General features: G+C 35.0%; 1 protein-coding gene across 2 annotated transcripts in view; it reads left to right on the top strand.

Moving 5' to 3' along the window:
• The window catches only part of CDH8 (cadherin 8), a 393,451-nt gene that overhangs the window by 306,885 nt on the left and 67,022 nt on the right, over positions 1-19,544 (top strand). For both annotated transcript variants that reach the window (XM_061138647.1, XM_061138648.1), the window contains exon 9: positions 11,941-12,062. In XM_061138647.1, coding sequence (XP_060994630.1) covers positions 11,941-12,062 — 122 coding nt within the window. The remainder of the gene's footprint in view (positions 1-11,940; positions 12,063-19,544) is intronic.

Below are 19,544 nucleotides of genomic sequence, written 5' to 3'. Positions count from 1 at the left end.
TATAAAAATATAATATTACACAGGGAATACAAAGACAGATGATAACTTTTGAAAATCTATTAATGTTAATTAAAGTACTGAGGGAAGAGAAGAGAAAACATATGATCATTCTCAACAGATGTAGAAAATGTTATATATTCATCTCTTGTTCATGAAAAAGCTCTTTGCACACTAGAAATAGAAGTGAACTTAATCTGATAAAGGATAGCTACAGAAAAAAAACAGCAAATATCAGACACCTAATGGGCAAAATATTGAAAGCTTTCTTCCTGAGATTGGAAATGAGAAAAGTTGTATACTACTGCTACTTTTATTCAATTACACTGAAGGTTTTGGCCGGTGCAATAAAGTACAGGGAACAAATTAAAATATAAATGTTGGAAAGGAAGAAATAAAGTTGTCACTATTCAGAGATAACATGATTGAGTACATAAAAATGAAAAAATCAAAGTTAAACATTTACAAATAATAAGCAAAGTTTACATGCTTGTTAGAGTTAGAAAATAAAAAATATGATTTAAAATAACACCACCACCACTCAGAAAATAAAGATACTACTTATAATAGTAAAAAGACTAAAAGTAAATAATGACAAACCTAATGAATGAAGTGTAAGACTTCTAAACAGAAAACTACGGAACATTACGGAGAAAAATTATGTTTAGTCACTTCAGTCATGTCCAACTCTTTGAGACTCTATGGATTGTAGCCATCCAGACTCCTCTGTCCATGGGGATTCTCCAGGCAAGAATACTGGAGTGGGTTGCCATGACCTCCTCCAGGGGATCTTCCTGACATAGGGATCAAACCCGTGTCTCTTACATCTCCTGCATTTGCAGGCAGAATCTTTACCACTAGAGCCACCTGGGAAACTGATCTAAATAAATGAAATATAACATTCTTCATGATTTGGAGAGTCAAGTGTAAAATATGTCAATCCTCTTTAAATTTATTGGTAGACTCTTTACGATATCAATCAAAATTCCAGCAGCTCTGTGTGTGTGTATATGTGTGTGTGCATGCCCACAGTTTGGCAAATAACACTAAAATTTGTAAAATAAAAAGTAAAGGGAAAAACAATGAAGGAAATATTTTAAAAGAAAAACTGTTGAGCTTATTATATTCATAACAACTATATAAGATCTATTATAAAGAGTTAATAAAAGAGGATTGTATGAGCATTAAGATAGAAAAAGAGACAAAGAGAAAAGAGAATTCCAGGAACAAGTCTGTACAAAAATACTCAACTGATTTATGATAAAGATATGACAGATGAACTTACAATAATGTTGATTGTGAACTAGGTATACATGAGTGGATAAAATTGAACCTTGGCTTTTAACTCATACCATCAATTTTAGTAATCTTCAGTGAGATCAGAGATGTAAATGTAAGAAAAGTTATATCTTCTAAAAAAATAATAATTTTCGAATCCTGGGTTATTTGCATAATTTGCATTAATTACTTGCATAATTAATGAATATATTGCAAAAAGTATTAAAGTTAATAGGAATGAAGACTGATGAATTCAACTTTATTAATTAAGAATTTATGCTCATCAAAAGTTATTATTAAGAGTGAAAATTAACCCAGAGACTAGGCAAGACTATTGTGATACTCATATCTAGCAAAGGACACATATCCTTAATATATAGTATGGCTATCTATTATAAAAACATAGACAACCCAGTTAAAACATGACAAAAAGTGGAACAGATCATTCACAAATAATATATCCAAGTGGCCAGTAAGCATAATATGTCTTTAACATAAAATCATCAAGATATTAATATTAAAATAAGAGAAAATTGAAATATAACTATGCATCGCTGCAATGGCTAAAATTAAAAATGAATAATAAATAATTGACTTTTCCAAGTGTCTTAAAGACAGGCAGCAGCTTGAACTTCTATGCACTGCTAGTCGGAGTATAAATTGGCACACCCACGTTAGAAAAATATTTGGAAGCTTATGCTAAAATTGAAAGGGACCATATTCTATAATCTTCCACTCTCTTCTTTAGTATGTTACATACTGGAATCCATGTATTTACGCAGCAACCGAAATACACAAAATATTTATAGCAGCACATTTCAGAATAGCATGAAACTGAAACACCAGTATCACAAATATTCACCAGTAAGAGGATACATGAATAAATTATGGTATCTGTATACAATGAAATTCTTTTCCAAGGAATGAAAAAGAGTGAACTACAACTGCCTACAATCACATGAATGAATTTGCAAGTAGTATATTGAGCTAAAGAAGTCAGATACAGAAGTGTGTACTTTATCATGTTCTGAAGAAGGCAAACTAATATATTGCTCAGAAACAGAGTAGGACTTCTCTGTTGGTCCATTGGTTAAGAATCTGACTGCCAATGCAGGGGATATGGGTTCAGTTCCTGGTCTGGGAAGATCCTACATGCCCCACAACTACTGAGCCCACACACTAGAGGCCATGAGCTGCAACTACATAAGCTTGCATGCTCAGAGCCAGTGTTCCACAGCGAGAGGCCAACACAATAAGTCCATGCACTTGTGACTAGAGAGGAGACTTAACTCCCCTGCAACTAGAGAAAGCCTGCACACAGTGACAAAGACCCAGGGCAGCCAAAATAATAATCATCATAATAATAATAATAAATTTTAAAAAGAAAGAGAGTAGAGGTTACCTTGAAGGGCATAATGACCTAGAAGGGGTACATGGAAACTTTTGGGATGCTAGTTATGCTGGATATCTTGATCTGAGTGATGGTTATATGGGGTATGTTCATCTTATAAAAATACACTGGAATAAAATCTTGAGATTTATACAGTTTATTGTTTTCATGGCTTACTTCAAATACAAACGTTGATCTTACACTAAAAATGTAAGGAAATTACCCAAATAATTAAAAAATATATTTCTAAAGATAAATTTACTAACAAAAATTTCATGTTAATAGAATCATCACACCTTTCTTTGCTGTTATTATTAGGATAGTGTATTGTTTGGGAAATGGTCCATCTTAAAAGTATGGTATTGTAAGATTGTCTTTGACAAGTGCTTATCTAAAAGAGAGCCTGTGGGGAATCAGTTTTGTTTGTTCCTGTGTGTGTGTTTGTTTTTTTGTTACTTATTGATGAAACTGCTCTGGACTAATATTTCAGCTTTACTGCTTCCTAGCTTTGATTAATATGGGCAAGGTGACTAAAGCCCACATGATTTCTTGGCACACTGGATGTTCACAGATGGATATTTCTTTTTTTTTTTCCATTTATTTTTATTAGTTGGAGGCTAATTACTTTACAATGTTGTAGTGGCTATTTCTTTATTACCTACTCTGACATGTGAGTTATATAAATTTCAGTCTTAGATACACTGAAAGCAAATTCCCATCTAAGAAAATAATGTCTTCATGGTAAGCCAACAAACCTCAAAAAGATAGTACATAACAGATCATGCAATACATGCTGGGGAGTTTACAATAATAGTTTTCTTCTCTGATAAAATGTGTGTGTTTATGTGTGCATGTACAATTGTTACTGTAAGCTGCTGTTGAATGAGCATTTAAACTGAATATTAGATAAATCTATATTCCTCTGAAAGTGTGAGTCTCTATTATTAAGATTCTAATATATAAAGGATTTAAATTGAATTGCATTGTGAGAGTAATCCCAAGAAATTCAGTTCCAATAATTTTGAATCAATCCTATTTGAAATAATAAGGGAGAAAAAAACGCTGAAGATTTAGTAATGGAAGCATAATGCAATTTTTGTTGCCAGAGTAGAATTAGAGACTTTGCAAAGACTTAGATTACTAAAGGAGACATAAGGAATAATAAACTCATTACAAAACTTTGATTCCTCGCCTCTTATAGTATGAAAAAAGATGAGATGTATAAGAAGGATTTAAACATGCACTTAGGGCTGTGAAAGGAGGGAGTCGATATTTTCCAGTCACAAATTCAGCAAGAGTAGTACACAGTAAAAAAGAGATGTGTACATAAAGCAAACACATAAAATGTATATGCATACACACACACAACACAAAATAATATAGACAACAAAAAGAAACAAACTGATAAGCAGACATAAAAGTATCTTGGGAAGCACATTAGTGTACACGGTGAACTATAATGTTGTACACATGAAGTTTATATAATGTTATAAGCCAATGTTATCTTAATCTTTAAAAATACCCAGAAATCATAAAAGATGAATCACTGGTTTATGTAAATCTAACTTAGAATTCTAGGAGACTTATTATCAAAAAAAAAAAAAAAAAAGGTCTTGTCAGTATGGTAATGGCACAAAACACGAATACAAACCAATGGAACAAGATAGAAAGCCTGGAGATAAACCCACGCACATATGGGTACCTTATCTTTGACAAAGGAGGCAAGAACATACAGTGGGGCAAAGATAGTCTATTTAACAAGTGCTGCTGGGAAAACTGGATAGCTCTGTGTAAAAGAATGAAATTAGAACACTTCCTAACACCATACACAAAGAACACCCTATGCAAAGATAAAACTCAAAATGGATTAAAGACCTAACTATAAGATCAGAAACTATAAACCTCTTAGAAGAAAACATAGGCAGAGCACTCTATGATATGGCAAGATCCTCTATGACCCACCTTCTAGAGTAATGGAAATAAAAACAAAAATTAACCAGTGTGACCTAAATAAACATAAGCTTTTGCACAGCAAAGGAAACTATAAATAAGGTGAAAGACAACCATCAGAATGAGAGAAAATAATATCAAATGACAGGAAAATGAAACTGACAGAGGATTAATCTCAAAAATATACAAGCAGCTCAGTGCCAGAAAGACAAGCAACACAGTAAAGAGGTGGGCGAAAGACCTAAGCAGACATTTCTCCAAAGAAGACATACATATGGCTAATGAACATGAAAAAATGCTCAGCATCATCCACTATTAGAGAAATACAAATCAAAACTACAAGGAGATATCATCTCATACTAGTCAGAATGGCCATCATAAAGAAATCTACAAACAATAATGCTGGAGAGGGTGTGTGGAAAAGGGAACCCTCTTGCACAGTTGGTGATAATGTAAATTGATAAAGCCGCTATGGAAGATAGTATGGGGATTCCTTAAAATACTGGGAATAAAACCACCATATGACTCAGCAATCCCACTCCGAGGCATATACCCTGAGGAAACCAAAATTGAAAAAGACAACATGTAAGCCAATGTTCACTGCCGCACTGTTTACAATAGTTAAGACATGGAAGCAACCTAGATGTCCGTCGACAGATGAATGGATAAAGCAGCTGTGGTGTATATGTCCCACAGCTTCCTTATCCATTTGTCTGCTGATGGCCATCTAGGTTGCTTCCATGTCCTGGCTATTATGTATCTAAAATGGAATCTTACTCAGCCATAAAAAGGAACACGTTTGAGTCAGTTCTGATGAAGTAGATGAATCTAGAGCCTATTATAAGAGAAAAACAAATATCATATATTAACTCATATAAATGGAATCTAGAAAGATGGTATGGATGAACTTATTTATAGGGCAGCAGAGGAGACACAGACATGGAGAACAGACTTATGGACATGGAGGTTGGGGCAGGGGGAAGAAGGAGAGGGTGGGTTGTATGGAGAGAGGAACACAGTAACACAGGGTATTTCACATAACCACATGTAAAACAGATAGCCAATGGAAATCAAACCAGGGCCCTCTGACAACCTAGAGGGGTGGGAAGTGGGAGGGAGTGGGAGGGAGGTTCAAGACGGAGGTGACATATGTATACCTGTGGTTAATTCATGTTGATGTTTGTCAGAAACCAACACAATATTGTAAAGAAATTATCTTTCAATTAAAAATAAATACTTTTTAAAAAAAAAAGATCTTGGGAAAAAGTTTGGCAAATAGTGCATATTTATAAATTTTAAGTTAAAGTAAAATGTTAATGAAAACAAGACTAGTAAGAGTAGGCAGTATTATATAACCCCTGGAAGAGGACATGGCAACCCACTCCAGTATTCTTGCCTGGAGAATCCCCATGGACAGAGGGTCCTTGGGGTCACAGAGTCAGACATGACTGAGTGACTAAGCACACAGCACAGTATTATATAACGTATTAATATAAAAATGGAAAATGTAATAGTTCTGTTCCCATAAGTACTAGTTTTTCATTTATAAACTGCCATTAAGGTTGCCTTTATATCGAATGTGACTGTTAAAGCTTTACATTTCATAAACTCTTAGTGTCTGAGAGGTTCATAACATCAGTCCTTACTTTAATGGCTCTAAAAATTTTTCCATAGAATTTTACCACCATAAATGTGCCTACCATATTCTTTAGGACTTCAACTCTTGTGAGCCGAAATAAGGACACTGAAGGTTCATTGTAGAGTGTAGGAGAAGGTGGAGTGAGAGCTTGCCAAGGACTCCAGTACATGGAGGTTCACTTAAGATGAATGTAATAAATAAGAGACCTACACATATTCTCCCCTTTTATAGAACATTTGAAAATGCTGGTGCCAAACAACATGCATTTTCACAGTCAGTAGGGAAAACAGACAGAGGTCAGTGTCACCATTTAAGAATTGTTTTCTCCGGAGAGTTTAAGGCATTTTCAAATATGTCTAACTCCACAACTTTCACAGTGAGAGAAAGCATTTCCCCACCTTTCTTCTGAGAGCTACTACTTGGTTCCTACAAAACATATACCTTACAAGCTTTGTTTATTTGATACTGAAGCCACCATCTGATTAAAGTTCTCATTTTGCTGGAAACTGTTCTAAATATGAAGATGATTTTAAGGAGTAAAACAGAATGACTCCTCTTTACAGCCTGGCTTGCTGGCATTTTCACAATCACATAATCAAAAATTGTAAAAATTCTGGTGGTCAACTGGTTCCCTTGATGCTGAAATTTCTTGGTATGTATTTGAGGGAAATAATAGATTGTGTTTTAATTTACGCATCAATACAGTTGCTATGATAGTGAAAGGGTAATACATAAAAATAATACTGTAAAGAGAAAAACCTATCAAAAATATTCCCAACAGAATATTGAGTAGAGTTTCCTGGGCTTATTAGGTCCTTATTAGTTATCTATTTTATATATAGTAGTATGTATATGTCAGACCCAATCTCCCAATTTATTCCTTTCTCCTTTTACCCCCCTCATAACCATAAGATTGTTTTCTACATCTGTGAGTCTATTTCTGTTTTGTAAATAAGTTCATCTGTACCATTTTTAATTAGATTCCACATACAAGTGATATCTTTGTCCAATAAAAATTTTTAAAAATTCCCAACAGCTTTTCTACCCTGCTGGTGTCCACTGGTTAATTATATTTCACCTCATTTCTATGCTGTTTAATAAGATATGGATTAATAAACCATCACTAATGATTTAGAAATTATCACACTATTTATGGGCAAAATGTTCATCAAAAAGTTTTTTTCCTTAGTCACCAGAGAGCCTAAATTCACTATTGAAATTATTTTCCAAAACCTTTTTGGAAACTTCCATCAGTTTTATTTTAAATTTCCTAAGATGCTATCTTTTCTATCATATATTCGATTCAAATCATCCTATTTTATAAACTTCCACCATTCCTCTCATCCCTAGTCAATTATAAATTCTCTTATTTTGCATTCCCCCTGTTGACTGTAATTTACTGCTCATGCCTTCCACCCTTCTACGCATGGAAGGCTCAAGAATTATTTATTGAGCGCACCAGTATATCTAAATTTGTCAAATTATTTTTTCTCTCTTATAGCCTGAAAAGGAGAGGCTGTTTATTTCAGTTGATGCCTGCAAAAAACAGCAGCTTGTGGAAACTAGTTAGAAGCAAATTCCCAAGTAACGTAGACTTGGCAGTATTCCATTACCTTTGATTATAAAAGGGCAAAATTAATGGGCAACTCATGAGGCTATGTGACAGAGAGGTGACAGAAAGTCACTAAGATTCAAATGGTAGAAGTCAAGGAGTTGTTCATACCAGGTGCCATTTCAGCCTTTTTCCATCATTTGTGAAAAGAGTTGACTTTTGTTGCCAATTGAAATGGGCTTTTCCTTCCAGACCACTTTGTCATATCTCCTGTGTTTAGAAAATTAATCTTTAATGAATGCTAATCAAGCTCCTAATTATAATATCTTTATATTTAATGTTTGTGTATCAGATGAAAGGCGAACATTTGGGGGCCAGTCACAAAGGACATGAATAATTTCCTTAGAAGCGCACCTAATTAATTTTATTGCTCTATAATATCTTTAAAATTTGAACTCCCATCATTTCATTAATTTAGATAAAAGTGAATCTTCAGCATGTAAATATGACACTTGTGTCGAAAATTATGATAAGATGAAATAATTTCAATCATGCATGTTCATCTAATATAGATAATGATAACACATTTGGGGATATTTGGGGGATATATAGCACTAGTTTATTGTTATATTTTATTGGGGCTTCCCAGACAGCTCAGTGATAAAGAATCTGCCTTGCAGTGTAGGGGCTGCAGGAGACGTGGGTTCGATCCCTGAGTCCAGTTCCAGGGAAGATCCCCTGGAGGAGGACATGGTGACCCACTCCAGTATTCTTGCCTGGGAAATCCCATGGACAGAGGAGCCTAGTGGGGTATAGTCCATGGAGTTGGACATGTATGAAGGGACTGAGCATGCACACATATTTTTTTGTTTTCCTCTTTGTTTTAGCAGTTTCTAGAAATATTCAAAGTGTCTGGGACATTCATACATTTAAGAAAACAAATTAAACCATAACTTATCTTGTCAGAAAGCTTACTGCTAACTTTTAAAATTGTAATCTCATCCAAAAATATTCCAATGACTAGCCAATGACCATATGCTCGTGATCTTGTAACAGTATTAAGTGATAGCTCCCAAACCTGTATCAATTTTAACAACAACAACAACAAAATTAGATGGTATTGTTCTAGGAATCTGGGCCCCTGGATAGTTAAACACCTACCTTGTTCCAGATCTTACAATAAGAGGAAACCATGTATCACTTTAATGTTGAGAGTTATCCCAAAAAGAAGCTTATGGAGATTGTCTATCCTCTATGCTTGAGTTTTACCACTGGCTGGCCATCTAGATCTAAGAGATAACTACATTCCTTACAAATGTGACATTAAGAAAAGAGAAGAATATGTGCCTTGGCATAATTATCCTTCTGCCAAAATAGTGAGAGTAAAAACTGTATATTCATGTTTGCCTTTGAAGTGTGTGTGTGTATACAAGACATAAGAGGGAAGACAAAAATATCACATTTAGTAGACTTTGCCCCGTTAACAATTTTCAGTGAATCTAACTTGATAAGATCAACATTTTCTTCACTTTTCTAGGAGCAAAATCATGTTTAAAGAGTATGATAGCTTTTTCTTGTACTATAGTCTTCTAAGACAATGCACCTATTATTCACTGTTCAAGTCTGTGTTGATCGTCATCTGTTTATGAACTGAATGGTTAATGAGACTAAAGCATAATAGAAGGCTCCTCTAATCATTTATATATACAAAAGTTGGTCTAAAAATGTGGCAAGGAAGAAATGATTGGTATGTAAATAAATAAGCAATAGTTCTCAAGGTTGAAATACAGAGAATTATAAAATGAAATCAATCAATTAAAGAGGCTTTGCTAGGGTGAAATAGAAGTATAAGGAAAAATACAGAATTTAAATTGTTTAGTTTCACAGAGAGGCTGGCCGATTGATTATTAGTGCACTTCTGAGAATATCAGTGATGGCACAACCCATTAGATTTAGCCAGGTTGATTTTTATATTCATACTCAAACTTTAGTCAAACTTGAAATACATATAGCAAGTCTATATGCATTCTTGAAGAAATGACAGTGATTAGTTACCTTAAAAATAAACAAAATATATTTTGTTTTAAACTTCATCAATATAATACTGTGTGCATGACTCATGTTTGGAAGGTCAAAACTACATTTTGGAGTCTTGGAGTTGAATTTAAATTGATATGTATTGGTAAAGACATGTAGCCATTTGAGCGTCCATCTTCACATCACGTTACCTATTTCACAGCTCCTTAGCGAGGACTGGATGAAATGATTCTAAGGAATACCTTGCACTGGACCTGGTCCACCCTGCATGTGGACAGTGCCGACACTTCCAATTATAAAACATAAAGGCTCCAAGACACTCCTGACTATGTGCCCACTATGATCTGAGCACTTCTCACTTTTTCTCATATAAGGTATATAACAGGTCTGTAACTGCAGTGTCAAGGTATTGAGTTTCAGTTTCCTCAGGAATAAAATGAGGTTAAATACCATTTTCAGAATCACACTGGTAGTGGAAGACAGAGATGGGGCCCCAAACTTTGTTTCCTGCAAACACTAGATTGCTCTTTATACTTCAGCAACTGCTATTGAGCTCATGGTCAGACTAGAAAACAGATGTAAATCTTTAAGGATATAATCAGACGTTCTTTCAAATACCTTATAACTCATTCATCTACCTGATTCAAGTAGATGAAAGGTACAGAGTAAGTTTCTTGTCTTAGGGTCACATGCTACAAAAACTTTCCCTTACATTGAAACTGGGAGCTGCATGCATCCCCTCTGAATGGGAATGAACTAATTCATCAGACATAATAGAGTAAAAGAAAAAGGAGTAATAGAGGTGAGACATTTAAGGTTACTGGTGTGATTTGTGGGAAGAGAGATTATGTTTCATTACTTAGTGGTTGGAATTCCAAAGGATGATATTCATCCATCCATTGTTAATCAAATTAGCATATTGCTGAATAGCCATGGTAGTTAACCCAATTCAAACCTCACAGCATTGCCAGTGGGGTTAACCAACTATAAATTTGTAACATGGCTCTGGTTATTTGGCATGTGCTTTAAAAAACTTTTATATTTAATGGAAAAAATGAATATTTGAAGGTTTCAGAGGTCAGAATTTAATCAGCTGTCAGAAAGAAGAGTTTGATATATCAAATACAAGTCTGTTTCTTCATATTCAAAAGCTAAAGATCTATCCTCTCTCAACTTGCTTATACATATTCAGTGCCACAGAAACACAAATAATTCTCCATTTTTCAATGCATTCTGTGTCATTTACACATGATCAAAAGATTATTACATGGTACAGTCAAACAGTATTGCATTTATTACAAATAAAAACTATCATGTGGTCAGGTTAGCAATGTATTAATGAACCTTATTTCTGTGCATGCATGTGTGTGTGTGTCTGTGTATAACTTTTTAAATTTAAGGACTTAAAGATTAAGGATTATGCATTAAGTTCTGTGCTACTGGAATTGACATGGAAAGATTAAAAGATTATTATCTGTTTACACTGATGAAAATCTTTATGAAAATGACAATATTAAAATAACTTGGCTTATCTAATCCAAAAAGATCCCAAGGTCAATTTTTAGTACAAAATAAAACTCATATAAGATATGATTCCCTATCTTTAAGATTATCCTCTTTATCTTTATTAAAGATACCTTCTCAACAGTTAATGTGGTTCTAGCCGTTTTTGGGTTTTTGAGGTTTATCTTTATTATATAGTCAGTCAAACAAATAATAGTGCAAAAATGGGCTGTGTTCTACCCAAGAAAAACAAAGAGATAAACCTTAGAATTATTTTTCCTTTCATACAATGGGCTTTATCAATAAAATAAAGCTTTCTTCATCTAGGAAGCCTCTTTTAATTTGTTCAGAGACAGTCTTATCAAGCTAAGCTCCAGCAAATGGTGTTTAGAATAGTAATTTATACTTTTTTTTTAAAGCAGCCAAGCGCTTGCTATTTTTTCTTGCTGAATGGTCAGATTCCATAATCAACCATGTTGAAAACACCCTAATTAAGGGAAGTTGAAACAGACACACAGGCTTTCGAGAAGAAAGTTGAGTTGCACGTTAAAATGCAGTATCCTCAATGCTGATGTTATTTTTTCCTTCCCATAGGGAACCACAGTCAGATATCCCGAGTACCTGTTGCTATTAAAGTGCTGGATGTCAATGACAACGCCCCTGAATTCGCATCCGAATATGAGGCATTTTTATGTGAAAATGGAAAACCCGGCCAAGTAAATATCTCCATGTTGTTAATGCTGAATATGTTTGTATACCACTGTCTCATATCTGACTAACCTGCATTAGAGAGTGCACTTGCGTCATTTGCAACCTGCAAAGTCATAGGCAAGAACCATCCACATGGGAGAAGAGAGGGAGTATTTTTCTTTCCAAGATGTTATTCTCTTCTGACTTATGACCAAATTGGCTCCTGAAAAGGAATGGCCCGCAGTGCCATGAACCCGGAGCCAAAAAAGATCTTAAAATATCTCGGGATAGGGATGATCACAGGGGAGGTCTTAGAGTAACGGGGCCAAAATGTTAAACCTTCAAATGACAGGAAGTGAAGGGGAAAAGAGCCCATGGGGAAGGCATGTTCGTTTCATATCAAAGGTAGGAATAACACATAATAGTGGAACCCTAGGAAGACCAGTTGTCAGAAGTGCATTTTTTAAATCTGTTAGGTGTAGCTATATTTAGATAGACATAAGACAAACAACATGTTTTAGACATGCAAGTAAAGCATCTGATAATTGTGTATTGATGTGTATTGATGGAACTTTTTTTTAACCTCTCTTATATAGCATAGATATAAGATAGTGGCAGCACAGGGAGAGACAGGGAGGAAGGAAGGAAGGGAAGGAGGGAAGGAGGGGAGGAGGAAACGGGAGAATGAAGGGGAGAGGGAGGCAGGAAAGGAGATAGGGGGTGGGAGAGAGGGAGAGAGTTAAGAAAACAATAACAGAAACAAAATCTGCTATACTCTGAATGTCATAATGGAAATAGTCTATGTAAAGTTCGAAAAAAAACACAAATGTAATAGATTTATTTTAACAAGGTGCCAAAGTACTGTATGTTTAAGAAATTTATCATTTTTCAACTTCCTAATTTATTTCTGGATGGTGACATTTTAATTTAAATAAACAGCAGCTGACAGCATGACATTGGAGTTGTTAATCCAACTATTCTTGTGCCTCATGTGGGTGTTAGGAATGCAACTTACTATTTGCCAAGCGTTTACCTGACAAGAGTCAGATTTTTTCCACCTAAGAAGGGAATAGCACTGTGGCTGTATAGTTTTATGTACTTATTACAGAAGATCAAGTTGCTGCTCCCCTATAAAACAGTGGACATTTTCCCCAGACTACTCTCCTCTCTCTGAAGGATTAGCATTGTTTCCATCCACTGAAATATGACACAAATACATGTGTTTGCACATAAGTTAAAAGCTAACATTTTAGTAATACAATCAATTTTAAATACTAGGCATCATATATGTTATAATCAAAATATTTTCCTTCAGCAGTGATATGCCAAAGGCGACCTCTTTTTTGAAATACTACTCTAACATTAGCTTCAGTGTTTCTTAATCTCATCATGTTGAACTGCCCTCTACTTTTCTTATCCTTTGAGCGTTTTTATTTGTGATCCTTTGAGGATGGAGTGTATATACATGGCAGTAAATATCATTTAGCTAAAGTTGGTGAATGGAGCTGATGGACAGAGTTTGGTCAAAATACATGCAAGGTCAGTTTTCAAGGATATGGTTGTGTGGGCCAGATTGTTGCTGGGTGATGTAGCCAATCACAGAGTTATGTCAGACATTTTTGATCATACAGAAACTGTCAAATGCTTTAGAATTTGAATAAAACTACATTGTTCATGCAAAACTCATCACACAAGTTCAGAGAGTCAATGGCATTGATATTTCAAAAATTCCACATTGGCTTCACTTGTGATATTGACATGCATGCCTTTGGACCTCCTGAAATATGGAGGTTTACCTTGTGGATTTTTACTGTTTCCAAGGTTTTAATGATTCATCAGCAGTTTTTAATCCTCAGGAAAAAAAAATGCACTGTTTCATCACCTTTCCTATGCAAGATCAAAATAAAAAACAAAAGTCAATTCTTTGTTTTATGATTTTTGCAAATCAACATGAATGACTCACTCTGTGAAAAAAATGTATGTTGTGTGTGTACACTGCACTATCTTATCCTCAGGTGAAAGTTTAGGCATGTTTATTTGACTTCATATTTACATGAAGATATCAGATATTTGTCTGTTCAGCATAATTTTTTGGACATATGGCTAACTGGTTGATACACACAGTTTAAATAGCTCCTGAATTCCTTGAATCCTTTGTGCTAGTCAGAACTCATGTTTGATTCATTACATCATTCCCAGGTCACTTTTAATGGCTCAAATATCTCATTTTTATATTTAACATTTTCAAGAATTCATATTTGTTATCCACACTAAATAATGTTCACTTATATAAGTTCAACACGGATGCACTTTCCATCATGTTTCATCCTACCACATGACTCATTTTGAAATTAGAATATTAATTATCACAGTCTCATGCCAAAAAAAAAAAAAGTCAAAAACTGAATTAGCACTAAACTCAGTCATCTCTATATTTTTCAACAATTAATGTCTGCTTTATAACAGCCTCAGAGAAAGAAGTGCAGGTGACTTTGAAATGTCTGGTTTGTCTGGAAGATATGGATTTAAGGTCTGCTGTCTGGGAGATGATGCAGCTGGATATCATTAGTAATAATCAAGCACAAGCCATCAAAAAAACCCAATCTGTAACAAACCTTCTGCATTGGGTGACCCTCTGTAAAGAGGTTTCTAAAACATCTCACAGAATGAAAACCAGTTGCAACATGAACACAAGAGAATGCTACTGCACTTGACTGTTCTCCACTGGACTCATTTAAACAGAGTCTAAAATACAGAAAAAGAAAGGAAAACCAACTTCCTCTTCTCTAGGCATAGATCCCTAGTTCATGGTACACCTGTGCTAAAATTGTTATAGGCTCACTATGAAAATAGAGCTGTCTTTTTCTACCACCTTCTCATGATGCTGAAGTAAAAGATGAAATTTTCTTGAATTGGTTCCCTTAAGAGGGTAATGACCACCCATGACAGAGAAAAAGAGTTCACAGTCCATATTATTAAAAAAAAAAAATCAATGAGAATCCCTTTTAGAATCCTTTTAAATAATCCCTCCATTTGAAAGTGAAATGTTAATGTGGTATTTTCTGATTACTAGTTACCTTATTTAAAACATAGTAACTAGCTAGTTACTCTTCTTTAAAACAATTTCCCCCAAATAGCTACAGGTAATTTAAGTTAAAAGTTATAAGGTGATGTATATTTTTAGTCTCCAATTTAATACAGCCATGATATCATCATCTACAAATTACTTGGCCCTCAGTTTAACAGGATGAATAAAAAGATTCTCTCTACCTACTCTTATTTATTGATCAAAGCAGAAATGAGGGTATGAGCTGAGGATTTCCAAATTAGAAAGGAAGATATATGACTGAAAATGTATGTATCTAATAGTTTAATAGGTTTTGGTCAGTCAGTAAATGCTTATTGAATACAAACTATTAATATGACCCAGAACTTGCTAGGTACTGGGGATTTAGTGGCAGACAAACATCAGTCTTTTTCCACATAGAGTTTTCTCTCTGATAGACACTTAATAAAATTAGAAATGACAGAATTGCAAGAAAATATCTCAAGCTCTCTGGGCAGAAAGGAAGTTGAAGAGATGAGAGGAAAGGGAGCTATCTTAATGAAAAGATCCCTTAAAAAGGACACATACTGCCAGAGATAGGGAACATCTATCAAGTGCTGAGAAGAAGCCAGCCGGGGATAAACCAGGTTCTGTCTGAGGAGAATGGACCTCTGACGGGAAAGGTGAAGGACCAGGTAACAGCTCCACCGGAAGAAGCCAGTATCTTCCTTCACTGTGCTGATACCACCACACTCCGCCAAACGTGAAAGTTACGGAACAGCGGTGGCCAGTGAGTTCTACATTTTATCTCCTCAAGAGGGCCTTTCCAGGATTTTATTTTAGACGCTTACCTCTTGCTTACCATACATACAGAATTAGAAACATCCTGATGGTTCAGTGACACAGGGGCTGAACTGAAAATATGAAATGTGAGTCAAGGAATCTGAAGTCTCAGAGAATATTTATCATTCGAGATTTAGTTAACAACAGACCCTTTCAGCACTTTTTTTTTTCCCTTCAGAAAGGAGCTTCCCTGTTACTGTAAATTAATCTAGTGGAATATAATTTACACTTCATCAGAAGACAAGATGTGCTATTTAGCATCGAGTTAATTATGTCTGGGTTAAAAACATACTTTGGTTTATCTCTTTTAATCCTTTCTCTCTGACCAATACTGAGGCAAAAGTTTGCTTGTCATGGGACTATCACAGGTTAAAGAAAAAGATATAGCCTATATTTATAGATATATATCTAGCCAATGCTCTTCATGTAATGGATATTCACAGAATTTTAGAATCATCATTCTAATTTAGCAGTGACAAATATTTTAATAATTAATTTCTCAGATAGTACCATTGAGATACTTGTTTTATTCACAGACATAAATGAAAAATGATTCATTTATTTATTGAACAATATTTACTGTGCATCTACAGGATGCTAAGTTTTGTAATATTTCCTGGGGAAACAATGTAAAAAGAACAAAAAAAGTGCTCCCTCCAATGGAACTGAATGAGGAAGAGGGATAATAAAAAGGATAGAATGAATCAATAAGATAAATTTTAAAAATTAGGCTGAAGAAAACACTAACACAACTTGGACAGAAGAGAGTATAGAAAAAGCAGAGATATTTTATGTAGCATTGTCAAGACAGTTACTTTTTAAATGGGTATAATTTAAGTTGAAACTGAAAAAAAAAATGAGAGAGGGTAGTCATACAAGAAGTGAAAGCAGAAGTCTTCTAGCCAAGAGGATGAGCCTGCGCAAAGATCCTGAAGGGAGAAAAAGCTTGGTGTGTTGGAAAAATTGAAGACATCTGTGGCTGAGAATAATAAGGGTAATAAGCAAGTTTAATAAGAGTATAATAAGAAAAAATGAAATTGGACAAAAAGAGTATTATGTTTGAATAAAATCCACACACACACACACACACACACACGTGGGCATGAGCAATGAAACAGGAAGAGCATCTAGAAAGATGTAATTGCAAAAGATAATGGTAGCCTGGCCTGTGCTGGCAGTGAAGGGGGAGAGAGGTGACTGGGCAGGCTACATGCTTCCATGCATCCAGTAATACATCCAGACATCTAACGTGCACTCAGCACCACTCTGCTTGGAGTTGGTGGTGTAAAGACATTTTACAGATGTGGAAGCTGAGGCTGAGAAAAGAGTAAGAGTCCATCCACACCCATGAAAAGTAAGAAACTTGGGCTTCAAAGTCTATTCTTGAAGGTGCCCCAGTCCCTGTACTTTCTAGGATTTCACAACGCTTCCCAAGGAGCAGAGTTTGGAATTCCGTTGCCAGGGTGGCATACTTTTTAGAAAAACAGTAATGAGAATAATATTCTGATCAAGAATAAGCACTTTTCAAAAAAAAAAAGTCAACTCCCATGATCAATAACACACTATTCAAAAGCATTCTACATAATAAGAAAAGTAGAATTAGCCCTTGATAAACAGCAGCAGTGAATGAGTTTGCTACTCTGATTATATATATATATATATATATATACAGTTTCTTTTGGTCTTTTTCTAATAAATGTTAAACAATGAAGTGAAATGATGGCATTTTATAACACTCATGAAACAATAAATATAGAAGATTTAATTTTAACTTTCCTGCCAGAAGGCATCTTTCAGGATCTATCTGCATACACAAGAGGGAGAGAAGATTGATTTTAGAACAGATGAAACTGATAGCCTCAACAAAATGCATAAAATACAATTTTCATTTTACTTTGGGTGGAGTAAGGAGACGGTAAATCAGTGGAATGCATAAAACTATGTGAAGACAACACATGTAACAAAACATTTCAAGACAGTCACTAATAGAAGCATAACTTTTAGAGTAGAATTTTGACAGAGGGGAAAAGCTAAAAAAAAAAAAAGCAAAGTGAAAAAAACAGAAGTTTTGAAGGTTTGAAACTAGGACAATCTAAGTCTGAGTCAGATCTGCCATTTACCAGTTTTGTAACCTTGGGTCTACTGTTAATTTAAACATATTTTAGGAATATCCAGCTTAATATCAAGTGCTCAGTAAATAACTATAATAACTAGTACTGTATATTTTAACTAGTTTCATAGCTTTAATAGCAAAATATTTTATTAGAATTTTTTTGGCTTTATTGCTGTTATTGTTATATATTTATGAGCTTTGATTTGGAGCGAAATACTATAAATAATCCCTAAATGATTCAATATAAGTTAGGACAATCTATTGCCCTATATTGGAGTAACTCTTCCTCTGATAACGTACAAGTCTTATATTTGTCAAGGGTAAAGAAAGGGCTCCTACATCATTTCTCCCCATATGAATTTGTGGGATAATACAATTATTTTGTTCAAGTACATCAGAATCAACTTACAGGACCACATACAATCTAAATGTTTTTTTGAAATCACGTTTGCAGCCTCTGTATGTTTTGGCTGACCCTCTTGCATGAATCCAAATCCACAGGCTTTATTCTGGCCCCTCACCTAAATAAGCAATGATCCACAGGAGAAAAAATGGTATAAAGGATTGTTTACAAATCTTGGGCTGTTATTGAATGATTACTCTTTTATTTTCAACCTTCAAGCTAGTGAATAAGAATTTAGATGGAAGTATGGTGGCCACATGTATATGCTTGTTTTTATTTGTTCATGGAAGCCATGGTGATGAGCACACCTTTTTGAAGAAAGTGAAATTGACAGTAACCATTAGGAGGTTGTCATCCCTAGGCCTTGTGTTAGTGACATAAATTGGGCAAGATTTTATCTCAGTTAGTAAAAAATCTTCCTGCAATGCAGGAGACCCCAGTTCAATTCCTGGGCCAGGAAGATCCACTGGAGAAGGGATAGGCTACCCACTCCAGTACTCTTGGGCTTCACTTATGGCTCAGCTGGTAAAGAATCTGCCTGCAGTGAGGGAGACCTGGGTTCAATCCCTGGGTTGGGAAGATCCCCTGGAGAAGGGAAAGGCTACCCACTCCAGTATTCTGGTCTGGAGAATTCCATGGACTATACAGTCCGTGGGTCGCAAAGAGTCAGACATGACTGAGCAATGTTCACTTCACTTCACTTTATACCGAGAGGAGCTGATGTATTATCAGAAGGGCAGAGACGCAAATGGAGTTAGTGTTATAACCACCAAGCTATGTAGACACAACACCTTCAAAAGGAGATTAAAAAGGGTTCCAGGACTTTAAGACTCATGTGGGGTTTTAGAGGATAGCATGTCTTAAAGGGAATGCCTGAGAAACACTTTTAGGTAAAGTGTGTCAGTAAATGTTATGGTATGTGGTGTGTCTGTGTGTATGTTCATGTTTTCCCCAATAAGGTTGGGAACCACTGTATTAAACAGTTAAACAACATTATCTCATATTGACTTTGTTTAACTATAAGATCCCTTTGCATTAATAAATACATATGAATCCCCAGTGTGTTAGAACCAAATGGTCCTTGGCCTTTACCAAACATAGTT

Source organism: Dama dama, chromosome 4 (genome assembly GCF_033118175.1).
Source record: "Dama dama isolate Ldn47 chromosome 4, ASM3311817v1, whole genome shotgun sequence".
Lineage (NCBI taxonomy): Eukaryota > Metazoa > Chordata > Mammalia > Artiodactyla > Cervidae > Dama > Dama dama.
This window is presented reverse-complemented; position numbering and strand designations above follow the sequence as displayed.